The sequence below is a fragment of the Pongo abelii genome, chromosome 11 (assembly GCF_028885655.2).
Source record: "Pongo abelii isolate AG06213 chromosome 11, NHGRI_mPonAbe1-v2.0_pri, whole genome shotgun sequence".
Lineage (NCBI taxonomy): Eukaryota > Metazoa > Chordata > Mammalia > Primates > Hominidae > Pongo > Pongo abelii.
In genome coordinates, this window is record NC_071996.2 from 106,333,530 (window position 1) to 106,347,459 (window position 13,930).

A 13,930-nucleotide genomic window follows, 5' to 3' on the forward strand; every position below is an offset into this window, starting at 1 on the left:
CATGTTTAAAATATATTACATTTTTATAGATCTTTCTATATTTCACAGCTGAAAATGCATATTGACCTTCTGGTTTCAGACCCCTGTAAAATAGGGTAGGTGATACTCAAATTTTATAGGTTGGGCACAATGGCTCAAGCCTATAATCCCAGCCCTTTGGGAGGCCAAGGTGGGAGGATAGCTTGAGGCCAGGAATTAGAGACCAGCCTGGACAGTATAGCAAGACCCTATCTCTTAAAAAAAATTGTGGATTACAGAATTAGAAACTTTTTTTAAGGAACAACAGTAGATATTTATTTATTTATTTGAGACAGAGTCTCACTCTGTTGCCCAGGCTGGAGTGCAGTGGCCCAATCTTGGCTCACTGCAAGCTCCGCCTCCCGGGTTCACGCCATTCTCCTGCCTCAGCCTCTCGAGTAGCCAGGACTACAGGCACCCACCACCAAGCTTGGCTAATTTTTTTTGTATTTTTAGTAGAGATGGGGTTTCACCATATTAGCCAAGATGGTCTCCATCTCCTGACCTCAGGTGATCCACCCGCCTCGGCCTCCCAAAGTGCTGGGATTACAGGCGTGAGCCACCACGCCCAGCCAAGAACAACAGTAGATATTTACTGTTCACAGTTCTGGAAGCTGGGAAATCTAAGATTAAGACACCAGCAGATTTGGTGTCTGGTGAGGGCCTGTCCTCTGTTTCTTGCTGTGTCCTTACACAGCAGAGGGATTAATACTGTGTCCTCACACAGAGAAAAGGGCAGGGCAGCTCCCTTCACTCTGTTTATAAAGACACTAATCGCATCCAGAGCCTTCATCACTTAATCATTTCCTAAATGCCTCACCTCTTCATACTATTGCATTGGGAGTTAGTTTACAACATATGAAATTTGGGGGAATACCAGCATTCAGACCACAGCAGATTCACATCGAAAGCTCTGCCATTCCTTAAAAAGTAGACATACAGGTCGGACGCGGTGGCTTATGCCTGTAATGCCAGCACTTTGGGAGGCCGAGGCGGGCAGATCATCTGAGGTCGGGATTTCGAGACCTGCTTGACCAACATGGAGAAACCCCATGTCTACTAAAAATACAAAATTAGCGGGCGTGGTGGCAAGGCTGACCAACATGGAGAAAACCCGTCTCTACTAAAAATACAAAATTAGCGGGCGTGGTGGCACATGCCTATAATCCCAGCTACTCAGAAGGCTGAGTCAGCAGAATCGCTTGAACGAGGGAGGCCGAGGTTGCAGTGAGCCAAGATTGCGCCACTGCACTCCAGCTGGGCGACACAGCGAGACTCCATCTCAAAAAAAAAAAAAAAGATATCCATGCTTTGTTATGCTTTGGATTTTCTGCCATCCCCAGAGATGACAGGGTTTTATTTAAGCCACTGATTTTTGATGGGGAGGGAGGGAGGTATTCTCTGGTTTTGGTTGTGTGACCACAGGAGTGACCTTCCATACATCTCTTTGCTCATCTGCATAGCCCACTTAAAACCATCTCCTCTCGGAACACAGATTTATTATTTCATGAGGTTGGGTACTTCAGCGTCCATGGGGAACTTCAAAGGTTAAATGATCAGCTCTGTGTTACAGAGGTGAGATTTAGTATCCATGTCTTTAGACGTTGATTCCAGGTATGGGTTTTTATTATGAAAGAAACACCAGAGGAACTACTCATGTCTGATGTTGGCATTTGCCCTTAAAGAACCATATAGTCTTACATAGAAACCATTTGTCACAAAATATTGATATATTACTTTTTAAAGTCTTCCGTTGATGCCCATGCTCAGAGCTTTACATTTCCTTTTTTTTTTTTTTTAATACCCTTTTATCTCTTCTTTCCTTTTGCTGGTTATCTTTTCTCCCTCTTCTGATCACATGGCTTGAGGAGTCTATACTAAACAATGATGTTTAATAAAGCAGTTGACAAATTTTTTTTTTTTGAGACAGAGTCTCACTCTGTCACCCAGGCTGGAGTACAGTGGCACAATCTCGGCTTACTGCAACCCCTGCCTCCCGGGTTCAAGCGATTCTTCTGCCTCAGCCTCCTGAATAGCTGGGACTAATTTATAAATGTGGGAAACATGATAACCTATAGGATAATTACACTTTATTTGGTAAAATGATACAATGAAATCATTGGGTGTGTGCCACCACACCCAGCTAATTTTTTGTACTTTTAGTAGAGATGGGGTTTCACCATGTTGGCCAGGCTGGTCTTGAGCTCCTAACCTCGTGATCCGCCCGCCTCGGCCTCCCAAAGTGCTGGGATTACAGGCATGAGCCACTGCACCTGGCCAACAGTTGACATATTAAACTAGTTATGTAGATACTTCATTTTTACTTTACAGTTATTTTTTTTTTTAGAAATGGTATGCACACTGCTATACACAGTATTTAGTATACATAGTATTTCTAAGTGGAACATAAATTAATTCATTGTAAATATTTTCATTAAAAATAGTACAATTGAAGATATCAAATAGTCTCTCTGTCTCTCTCTTTAGTAAGCCTCTTCTGAAATAAGAAAAACCACTCTGCTCTAATCATCTTCTAGTTACTAATCATCTGGTGGTGTGTTGCAGATGAGAAGGCACAGAGTATCTGAAATGAATAAAAGAGCGTCTTTAGGATTTGGGCTGAAAATGAAGTTCATTTAAATGCCGGAGATTTTCTTCTTATATTTCAACAGGCTTCTTATTTTTTTCCCTTTCTGTTGTAGGGTAGATGATATGCCTCCAGGAATATCTCTGCTTCCTGATAATATTCTGCAGGTTCTGAGGATCCAGCTGCTACAGTGTGTTCAGAAAATGGCAGATGGGTTAGAGGAACAACAGCAAGCCTTGTCAATTTTGCTTGTCAAGTTCTTCATTATTCTTTGCAGGTATCTAGTAGAAAAAATAAGCTAGTTTTCACTCATAGGTGGGAGTTGAACAATGAGAACACATGGAGATGAGGAGGGGAACATCACACACTGGGCCTGTTGGTGGGTGGGGTGCTAGGGGAGGGATAACATTAGGAGAAATACCTAATGTAGATGATGGGTTGATGGGTGCAGCAAACCACCATGGCACATGTATACCTATGTAACAAACCTGCACATTCTGCATACATATCCCAGAACTTTAATAAATTAAGTAAATAAAAAAGAAAAAATAAGCTAATTATCTGTTTTAATATAATTGTTACATTACCAACATAATAATTAATTTTATTTATTATTAGTGATGTTCGTAGTTCATATGGAGCTTTAAAGAGTAAATGCACTTTTTGGAATAGGCTTGTGGTTTGTTAGTATGTTGGAAATCCTTTTAGTTACTATACCTAGTTATAGCAACATTAGCCAAGTTTTAAAAAAATTATATTAAAGTCAATGACAGTTTTTCTTCAGCAAGAAATTACTATACCAGTATTTTTCATATGGTTCTCACCTGTAAATGTATATGCATTTTTATTACTCTGTGTTATTATTTGTGAAAATAAATCATTCAGATATTTCATTTTATCATTTTATCAAATAAAGTATAATTATCCTGTAGATTATCACATTTTCCACATTTATAAATTAGGTCTGTGGTGCTTACATTTTGGTATGCATGAGTAACAACAAGGAAACTTAGTAGAATATAGAGCTTGAGACTTGCTTATGGAACTTCTGTTTCAAAAGGGCTCAAAATCTGGATTTTTCAAGCATTCCACATTCATCTACATATAAGAATTCAAGAACCATTAGTTTAGGGGCACTGCATATAAGAGTTCAAGAACCATTGGTTTAGGGGCATCTGCATATAAGAATTCAAGAACCATTGGTTTATTGGTTCATATTCCTCTTGAAACCTATCTTCATTTTGGAAGCTACATTCTATATCTTTAAATCTATTTTCTTTTTGGAAGCCACTTTCTATAACATACATTATTTGTTTTATATTTTATAATTAATTAGTAGATGAATAGGGACTTAATTTACCTCTTAGTCACCTTTGGCTTAATTTCTCATTGCTTTTGCAGGAATTATGGAATGATTGAGCAATAATTGCTAAAACATTTCACCCCTAATTTAGGCTCTCCCAGAGCCTTAGACATGTTTTTATTTGTGTGTTTTTCCTCATCCTTAAAATTTGGAAAAATAATACAAGAATTGTAAGGGTTGAAGGATGCAGCCGGGTATGGTGGCTCACACCTGTAATCCCAGCACTTTGGGAGGCCGAGGAGGTGGATCACTTGAGGTCAGGAGTTCGAGACCAGCTTGGCCAACATGGTGAAACCCTGTCTCTCCAAAAAAATACAAAAATTAGCCAGGCGTGGTGGCGGGCGCCTGAAATCCCAGCTACTCAGGAGGCTGAGAGGCAGGAGAATTGCTTGAACCTGGGAGGCGGAGGTTTCAGTGTGCCGAGATCGTGCCATTGCACTTCAGCCTGGATGATGGAGCGAGACTCTTCTCAAAAAAAAAAAGGTTAAAGGGAAAGCGGAAAGGGTTTATTCAGGTAGTAAGACATAAGTTGACCTCTGATAATTTGCTATATTTTCCTGCTAGCTACCTACTACAATTTTGCTGAAATCAAAAATCCTGCAGATATTTGTTTTAAATTCATTATGTTTAGATTTTGGTAATAGAGGGAAGCACTGAAATGCTCAACAAATTTTTTGGTTGAAAAAAAATTTTTTGAGTAGTAGATAGTTTCTTATGATAAATTTAATGTTCAATAGCTACCAGTCACAGAACATGTTTCTATTTCCAGAGACCTCACTTTACTTTTTTAAAGCTCCATTTAAAAACTTTAATAGACTTTATGTTTTAGAGCTGTTTTTATATAAATCTAGAATTCCCACATACTCCTTTCCCATACCCCTCAGTTTCCTCTATTATTAATATCTTGCATTAGTATGATACATTTATTACAGCTGATGAACCAGTATTTATACATTATTAACTAAGGTCCATGTGCACATTAGGGTTCACTATTTGTGTTGTATAGTTTCATGGGTTTTGACTAATTTATATTGTCATATATAAATTTGACATAATCATCATTATAGGATCATATAGAATAGTTTCCCTACACTAAAAATGGCCTGTGCTCCACCTATTCATTCCTTACACACCCACACACACACACCCCCCACACCCCTGCCCGCCCCAACCTCTGGCAACCACTGATTTTTTTTTTTTTTTAATCATAAGCATACCAAATGTTACAGGTTTCATTGTCACCACTGCAATATGTGTACTGTGATGGAAGCATAGCCTGTGTCTCAATTTAGCCACATTAACTTTTTTGGACACCATGATCAGCAGTACCCATTCTCATCTAGAATGAGGCTTAACCACTGATATTTTAATGGTGTCTTTAGTTTTGCTTTCACCAGAGTGTCATAATTAGAATCATACAGAATGTAGCCTTTTCAGACTGGCTTCCTTCACTTAGCAATATGCATTTAAGGGTCCTCCATGACTTTTCTTGTTTGTTTGTTTGTTTGTTTGTTTGTTAGATAAGTTCTTACTCTGTCACCCATGCTGGAGTGCAGCTGCTTGATAAGGGCTCATTGCATCCTTGACCTCCCGGGCTCAATTTATCTTTCCACCTTAGCCTCTGAGTAGCTGAGACTACGGGTACATGCCCAGTTATTTATTTATTTATTTGTATTTTTTGTAGAGAAGGGGTTTTGCCATGTTACTCAAGCTGGTCTCGAACTCCAGGGCTCAAGTGATCTTTCCGCCTTGACCTCCCAAGGTGCTGGGACTATAGGCATGAACCACCGCACCTGGTCCTCCTCCATGTCTTTTAGTAGCTTGATAGCCCATTTCTTTTTGTCATAGAATAATACTCTACTTATGGACATACCACAGTTTGTTTATTCATTCCCCTGTTGCAGGACATCTTGGTTACTTCCAATTTTTGGAAGTTATGAATAAAGCTGCTACAAACATCTGTGTGCAGATTTTGCATATACATAAGTTTTCAACTCATTTAGATAAATGCTAAAGAGTATAATTGCTGTATCATACGGTAAGCTTATGTTTAGCTTTGTCAGTGCAAAATTGTCTACCAAAATGGCTATACCATTTTGCATTCCCACCAACAATGAATGAGAGTTCCTGTTGCTCTCCATGGTTTCCAATATTGGATTATACTATTCTTTTATATTTTAGCCATTTTAATAGGTGTTTGTAGTATCTTATTGTTTTAATTTGCAATTCCCTAATGACAAAAGATGTTCACCGTCTTTTCATATGGCTGTATACCATTTGTATCTTCTTTGGTGAAGTGTCTATTTAGATCTTTTGCTCATTTTTAAAAATTGGATTGTTTTCTTATTAAGTTTTAAGACATCTTTGACTGTTTTGAGATGTAATTCCTTTATCAGGTATCTGGGTTTTTTTTGTCGTTGTTGTTGTTGTTTTGAGACAGGGTTTTACTCTGTTGCCCGCGTGCAGTGAGTTCTGTTGCCTGAGGTGCAGTGGCATGATCACAGCTCACTGCATCCTCAAGTTATCCTCCTTCTTCAGTACCCCCCACCCCAAGTAACTGGGACCACAGGTACATGCCACCATGCTTGGCTGATTTTTTTTTTATTTTTTGTAGAGATGAGGTCTCACTATATTGCCCAGGCTGGTCTCTAACTCCTGGGCTCAAGTGATCCTCCCACCTCACCCTCCCAAAATATTGGGATTACAGGCATGAGCCACTGTGTCTGGCAGGTATCTGGTTTGCATATATTTTTTGATAGTCTGTGACTTGCCTTTTTATTCTTTTAATAGTGTTTTGCAAAACAGAAGCTTTTAATTTTAATGAAGTTTGACTTAACTTTTTTCTTTCATGGATTATGCTTTTTAAAAAAAAATTGAGACAGAGTCTTGCTCCATCACCCAGGCTGGAGTGTGCTGACATGATCATGGCTCACTACAGCCTCAACCTCCATGGCTCAAGTGATCCTCCCACCTCAGCCTCCTGAGTAGCTGGGAGGCACACCACCATGCCTGGCCAATTGTTTTAAAAAAATTTTTGTCCTGCTGGCGGGGTGCAGTGGCTCACGCCTGTAATCCCAGCACTTTGGGAGGCTGAGGCGAGTGGATCACTTGAGGTCAGCAGTTCCAGACCAGCCTGGCCAACATGGTGAAACCCCGTCTCTACTAAAAATACAAAAATTAGCTGGGAATGGTGCCACACGCTTGTAATCCCAGCTACTTGGGAGGCTGAGGTGGGAGAATCGCTTTAACCCAGGAGGTGGAGGTTGCAGTGAGCCGAGATAATGCCACTGCACTCCAGCCTGGGTGACAGAGCGAGACTCCATCTCAAAAAAAAAAAAATTTTTTTTAAATTATTGTCTTGCTACGTTGCCCAGGCTAGTCTCGAATTCCTGGGCTCATGCAGTCCTCCTGCCTCTGCCTCTCAAAGTGTTGGGATTACAGACAGGCATGAGCCACTACACCCAACCTCTTTTTCTTTTTCTTTTGCTCAAATTGTGGGTCTGTTTCTTTTGTGTATTGTTTCTTTTGATTTTTCAAACTTGTGTCACCTTCTCATGTGAGTTGTTATTTTTGAGTAAGTGTTGGTTGTTGTTTTTGCAAAATCATAGAGATACTTTTAGGCTGGGGATAATATTGTCTTTCTTCTCAGTTAATGTACATTTGTTTTTGGAAAAGTAGGATCCTTCTAATACAGTGAATGTTTGAGCTGACTTGGACGTAGTCTCTGTGACTACTAATCTATTTTCATTTCACCTTTACTTCTTGAGTGTTGTCTTTTGGGATCTTAAACCACAGCCTTAGAGACAGTCATTTTTGGGCTCTGAATTCTGGTTTTTGTCCCTTTTCAGCACTGTGAGACTGTCAGATGCAATCAGCAGCTTCTCATTGTTTCATCTATCTCTGTCAGGACTGGTAGAAGTCATGAGTGCAAAAATGGATCTAAATGCAGGTCTCATCTCTTTCTGTGTTTCCTTGTTCTGTATCTTGGATCTGTAATTTTTCACTTCCTTATTAATTTTCTCATGCCTTTAAACAGATTTTTAAAAAAAGTTTTGTCCATGTTTTCTAGTTGTTCTCAGGGAGAGGACTGATCTTAGTCCACTATTATTGGAAGCGGAATTCTTGCAGAGGCTTCCAATTTTGCCTCTGCCTGTACCCTGTTTTCTCCAAGTTGTCGTGCCAGTCTGACTTCTTACATTAAAAGTCTTTTGGTTGGGTGGGTGTGGTGGCTGACACCTGTAATCCCAGACCTTTGGGAGGCTGAGGCAGGAGGATTGCCTGAGCCCAGGAGTTCAAGACCAGCCTGGGCAACAAAGTGAGACCCTCATCTCAACAAAAAATGTAAAAAGTTAGCCAGACCTAGTGGCACATACCTGTAGTCCCAGCTTCTCAGGAAGCTGGGGTGGGAGGATTGCATGAGCCCAAGAGTTTGATGTTGCAGTGCACTGTGATTGCACCACTACACTCTAGTCTGGGCAGCCGAGCAAGATCCCATCTCTTAAAAAAAAAAAAAAACCAGAAGAAGTCTGTTAATTCTGTTAATTTTTCTAAAATTAGCATTTACTGGATTTTAAGATATAAAATGTTTTACAAGATCACAAATCTCATAACAAAATTAATGAACGTTGCTTTTTTATTATGTCAAGGAAAAGATTTTAGGTATAGTAAATATTGCCTTGTTTTACCTCAGTTATAAAAATGGAATAAAAATGAGGGACCATATTTTAGTTAAACACTAAGCACTTATGAACCCACTCCTTTAAACAAAATATGATACTGTGCCGTCTTAGAGTAAGTAAAGATGCTGTTAGCCCTTTTTCAAGGACTTTTAATGTAGTTGAGGAAATATGACACCTTAAAAGGAAACCGTAATTCAAAAAGCAAAGTGAAAATGATTATACTGCACATGTGTTATAATGAAAACAGTATATACAAAAAAGAAAACTAAGAATCTGCATAGGGACAAAAATCTGTAAGGAAATAATGTAGATGTACATAGTTGCTTATTTTTAGATTGCAAGATATTGGTGTTTATTTTTTCTCTTCTGTTTGTACTTTGTGATATTTTCCAATTTTCAATAATAAATAGATGCTAATCAGCATATACTTTTTAAACATTATCTGTTTATAGTAGTTAAATGGTGCTTGAGGTATATTTCACAGTTGGTGGGAAAGCAGTTACATAACCATATTGATTTTATGTTTTAATAAATGTCATTTGCATTTTGTTTGCCAGCATGTGTTCTCATAATTCAAGCTGAATTCATGAACATATGTTTTGTTCACCATTCTTATGTAAAAAATTAAAGTCTCTTTTTCTCACAGAAACCTATCAAATGTGGAAGAAATTGGGACTTGCTCGTACATTAATTATGTCATCACCATGACAACACTCTATATTCAGCAAGTAGGTGTGAACTAATCTTTTTTGTCACTTTACTGAGAGCAACTAGGTTTTACTTTTTGTTTGTTTTTTTTTGAGATAGAGTTTTGCTCTTGTTGCCCAGGCTGGAGTGCAATGGCCCGATCTCGGCTTAGCACAACCTCTGCCTCCCAGGTTCAAGTGATTCTCCTGCCTCAGCCTCCCAAGTAGCTGGATATTACAGGCATGTGCCACCACGCCCGGCTAACTTTTGTATTTTTAGTAGAGACGGGATTTCTCCATGTTGATCAGGCTGGTCTTGAACTCCTGACCTCAGGTGGTCTGCCCACCTTGGCCTCCCAAAGTGCTGGGGTTACAGACATGAGCCACCATTGTCTGGCCTACTATTTTTTATATTATAGTTAGTATAGTTAAATATTTTCAGAAGAGGTAATAATTGAGAAGAGACTTAAACTTATTGTTGGGTAATGCATATTTCAGAAATCTTGTACATATTACCTAAATATAGACAAGTAGTTATTATATTATATATACTGTTATTTAATTTAAAAATTCAAGTGTTTTATAAATGGCTTTTAAAATGATACAATTTGTGATTTTTATGTATTATTTATTTATCATATATCCTTCTTACTGAAAACATACTACTTTTTCAAAAGATGTTTGGCTATTTATTTTAAACCTATCATAGGACATATTTAAAATCTTAGAGGCTGTATCCAGTCCATATGATTAAATGACTCTTAGTCTCAAAGGGAAAGTTTGGCTTGTTTGAATATAAATGACTTATTGTTAGATGATAAGTAAGACATGTCTTTAATTTATGTTTGACTTTGTTCTCAGTTAAAAAGCAAAAAAAAAGAGAAGGAAATGGCAGATCAGACATCTATTGAAGAATTTGTGATCCACGCATTGGCATTTTGTGAAAGCTTATATGATCCATATCGGAATTGGAGACATAGAATTTCAGGGTATGTCTTATAAATAATAACGTTCATTTAAAACCTGAATGTCATAATATATTTGATTCTTCAAAGCAGGTCTTCTCTGTGAAAGCAATTGGAAAGAAGTATATAAGACCCACAGATTTAACTCTGAGCTAGAGAAATATGTTGGAGGGAATGAATTAGTGATAAATTCTGCTTCTGAATAATTACATATGCCCTGAACTTGTATTTTGCAATGCAATTTTGAATACTAATAATCTGATAAGAAATGTTAAAGACATAGTAGCATCAAATACAGTATACATATTTTTCAAGAAAAGTTCTTTTTTAAAAAACATACTTTATAATTCGAAAATGCTTTCTAGCAGTATTTTGTCCATTTTTTTCTTTTTTCTTTTTTTTTTTTTTTTTTGAGACAGAGTCTTGCTCTGTTGCCAGGCTGGAGTGCAGTGGCACAGTGGCATGATCTCAGCTCACTGCAACTTTGCCTCCCAGGTTCAAGCAGTACTCCTGCCTTAGCCTACCGAGTAGCTGGGATTACAGGAGTGCACCACTGTGCCCGGCTAATTTTTATACTTTTAGTAGAGACGGGATTTCACCATGTTGACCAGGATGGTCTCGATCTCCTGATCTCATGATCTGCCTGCCTTGGCCTCCCAAAGTTCTGGGAGCCACCATGCCCGGCCTTTGTCCATTTATTTTTAATTGTAGAGCTTCTGTCATCAGGATCCCATAAGGAAAACATAAATGAGACTAAATATTTTTATTTTTAGACACGAGATCTCACTATGTTGCCCAGACTGGTCTTGAATTCCTAGGCTCAAGTAATCCTCCCGCCTTAGCCTCCCAAAGTACTGGGATTATAGACATGAACCACTGCACCCAGCCTCCTCGCACTTGATATTTTAAAAGAGAGGATCTAATACAAGCAAATGGATAAATATTAGAGAATTGACAAAGCAAAGGTGGGACATTGACTTTAGTAAACAGCTACTTTCCCTGGGGTCATGGGAACAAAGGGAAGAGAATGGAGTTATCAGAATCTAGACTTTTGGAGAAGAGGCCCTACAGCACTGAGGTTCAGACCTCTGAGGAAGGAGCATTGCATAGCTGGTGCTGATATCTCTTGAGCAGTCAAGAGCCTCATTCTGGGATTGCCAAAAATAAGCTGAAGACAGGAACCAACTGCCATTACTACAATTAAGAATTCTTGCTGGAGTGATGCTGATGAGTATAGAGAAAAAGAGCAATGTGGAACCAGTCGTTGCTCTCTTTCTTCCACGCTTCATCTGATACCCTCTATTAGGGAGCCCAAAAGGGAGGCAGCTGGAAAAATAAAGTTTGCATGATGCCTGCCCCAGCATCACAAAGCAGAGAGAATATAGAAGGGTGGGTTGGTAGCTTAGTGACAATAGCTGAATTACCAGTACAGAACTCAAAAGAGAAGAATTTTAAAGTCACATATCATTCTTACCTGTGGGCACAGATTACAAAGAAGTGTTTCATCACTCTCAATCAGACCTCTTTTTTAAATCTCCTAAATCTCCTCAAGATTTTCCATTTTCATTTTCAACTTAACATGACCCATTTGTAAATAATTTCTACTTCCTGCAACATGATTGCCGCATTTCATTACTAAATTATTTTTGTAGGCTTTTCAGGGTTCCCATGGTAGTATAGCCACCATACCATTAGATGATGGTGAAGAATTGATAACTGAGAGAACATTTATATATACTATGTGGTAACACATTTTGTATGTTCTATATAGTGATGTAATATTTTATTGAAATCAGAATACATCCTGGGAGATGGAGATTGGGAAAATGTTGGTTAAAGATACAAAATTTCAGTTAGACAGGAGGAATAAATTATGCTTCAGTAACAAACAAGGGGCTTAGAATAACAAAAGATTTATTACTTTTTCATGTTGTCTGTCTTTTGTGAATAGGCAGAGAGCCTCTACTCATCAAAGTTACTAAAGATCCCAGGCTAACAGAGCAGCCAGCATTTTAGCCTTTGCTGGTCACCATGTGTGAGAGAAAAAGTTTCAAAAGGTGTCAAATTGGCAATTTAATGTTCTTGTCTTGTCTGGTCATGCTACATGACACATGTCATTTTCATTCTGAACTCATTGGCCAGAACTGTGATTACATGTCCCCATCTACTACAGTGGGGCCAAGTTAAAATCTACCATGTGACTAGAATGGGTAGAAATAGTTGTCAGTGCCATGACTACCTTTTATCTCTGCTTATGCCCTGCTTATGAGTCTTTAAAGATACAAAGAGGGAGCCGGATGTGATGGCTCATGCCTATTGTCCCAGCTACTGGGGATGCCGAGGTGGGAGGACTGCTTGAGCCCAAGAGTTCAAGGCTTCAGTTAGCTATAGAGACCTGTCTTTTTAAAAAAAAGATACAAAGAGACACTTAACAGTGCTTCGTCTGTAGTCTTTTTTTTTTTTTTTTTTCCGTTTTTATTTATTTATTTTTTTCTTTTATTATTATTATTATTATTATTATTATTATACTTTAGGTTTTATGGTACATGTGCGCAATGTGCAGGTAAGTTACATATGTATACATGTGCCATGCTGGTGCGCTGCACCCACCAACTTGTCATCTAGCATTAGGTATATCTCCCAATGCTATCCCTCCCCCCTCCCCCCACCCCACAACAGTCCCCAGAGTGTGATGTTCCCCTTCCTGTGTCCATGTGTTCTCATTGTTCAATTCCCACCTATGAGTGAGAATATGCGGTGTTTGGTTTTTTGTTCTTGCGATAGTTTACTGAGAATGATGATTTCCAATTTCATCCATGTCCCTACAAAGGACGTGAACTCATCATTTTTTATGGCTGCATAGTATTCCATGGTGTATATGTGCCACATTTTCTTAATCCAGTCTATCATTGTTGGACATTTGGGTTGGTTCCAAGTCTTTGCTATTGTGAATAATGCCGCAATAAACATACGTGTGCATGTGTCTTTATAGCAGCATGATTTATACTACAAGGCTACAGTAACCAAAACAGCATGGTACTGGTACCAAAACAGAGATATAGATCAATGGAACAGAACAGAGCCGTCAGAAATAATGCCACATATCTACAAGTATCTGATCTTTGACAAACCTGACAAAAACAAGAAATGGGGAAAGGATTCCCTATTTAATAAATGGTGCTGGGAAAACTGGCTAGCCATATGTAGAAAGCTGAAACTGGATCCCTTCCTTACACCTTATACAAAAATCAATTCAAGATGGATTAAAGACTTAAATGTTAGACCTAAAACCATAAAAACCCTAGAAGAAAACCTAGGCATTACCATTCAGGACATAGGCATGGGCAAGGACTTCATGTCTAAAACACCAAAAGCAATGGCAACAAAAGCCAAAATTGACAAATGGTATCTAATTAAACTAAAGAGCTTCTGCACAGCAAAAGAAACTACCATCAGAGTGAACAGGCAACCTACAAAATGGGAGAAAATTTTCGCAACCTACTCATCTGACAAAGGGCTAATATCCAGAATCTACAATGAACTCCAACAAATTTACAAGAAAAAAACAAACAACCCCATCAAAAAGTGGGCGAAGGACATGAACAGACACTTCTCAAAAGAAGACATTTATG

The 13,930-nt window shown here is 38.5% G+C and overlaps 1 protein-coding gene and 1 non-coding gene across 6 annotated transcripts in view; one reads left to right on the forward strand and one right to left on the reverse strand.

Annotated features, from left to right (window-relative positions):
* Window positions 1-13,930, forward strand: part of NBEAL1 (neurobeachin like 1) — a 206,050-nt gene that overhangs the window by 31,298 nt on the left and 160,822 nt on the right. For 4 of the 5 annotated variants that reach the window (XM_054549029.2, XM_002812769.6, XM_054549032.2 and 1 more), the window contains exons 4-6: window positions 2,721-2,882; window positions 9,294-9,375; window positions 10,195-10,322. In XM_054549029.2, coding sequence (XP_054405004.1) covers window positions 2,721-2,882; window positions 9,294-9,375; window positions 10,195-10,322 — 372 coding nt within the window. Of the gene's footprint in view, window positions 1-2,720; window positions 2,883-9,293; window positions 9,376-10,194; window positions 10,323-13,930 lie in introns of those variants that run through there. The other variant, XM_054549030.2, reaches the window with a different exon arrangement.
* LOC112132478 (small nucleolar RNA SNORA1) lies at window positions 5,187-5,320 on the reverse strand. Its single transcript, XR_002914244.1, has one exon. It is a non-coding gene; the product is annotated as a small nucleolar RNA SNORA1 (small nucleolar RNA).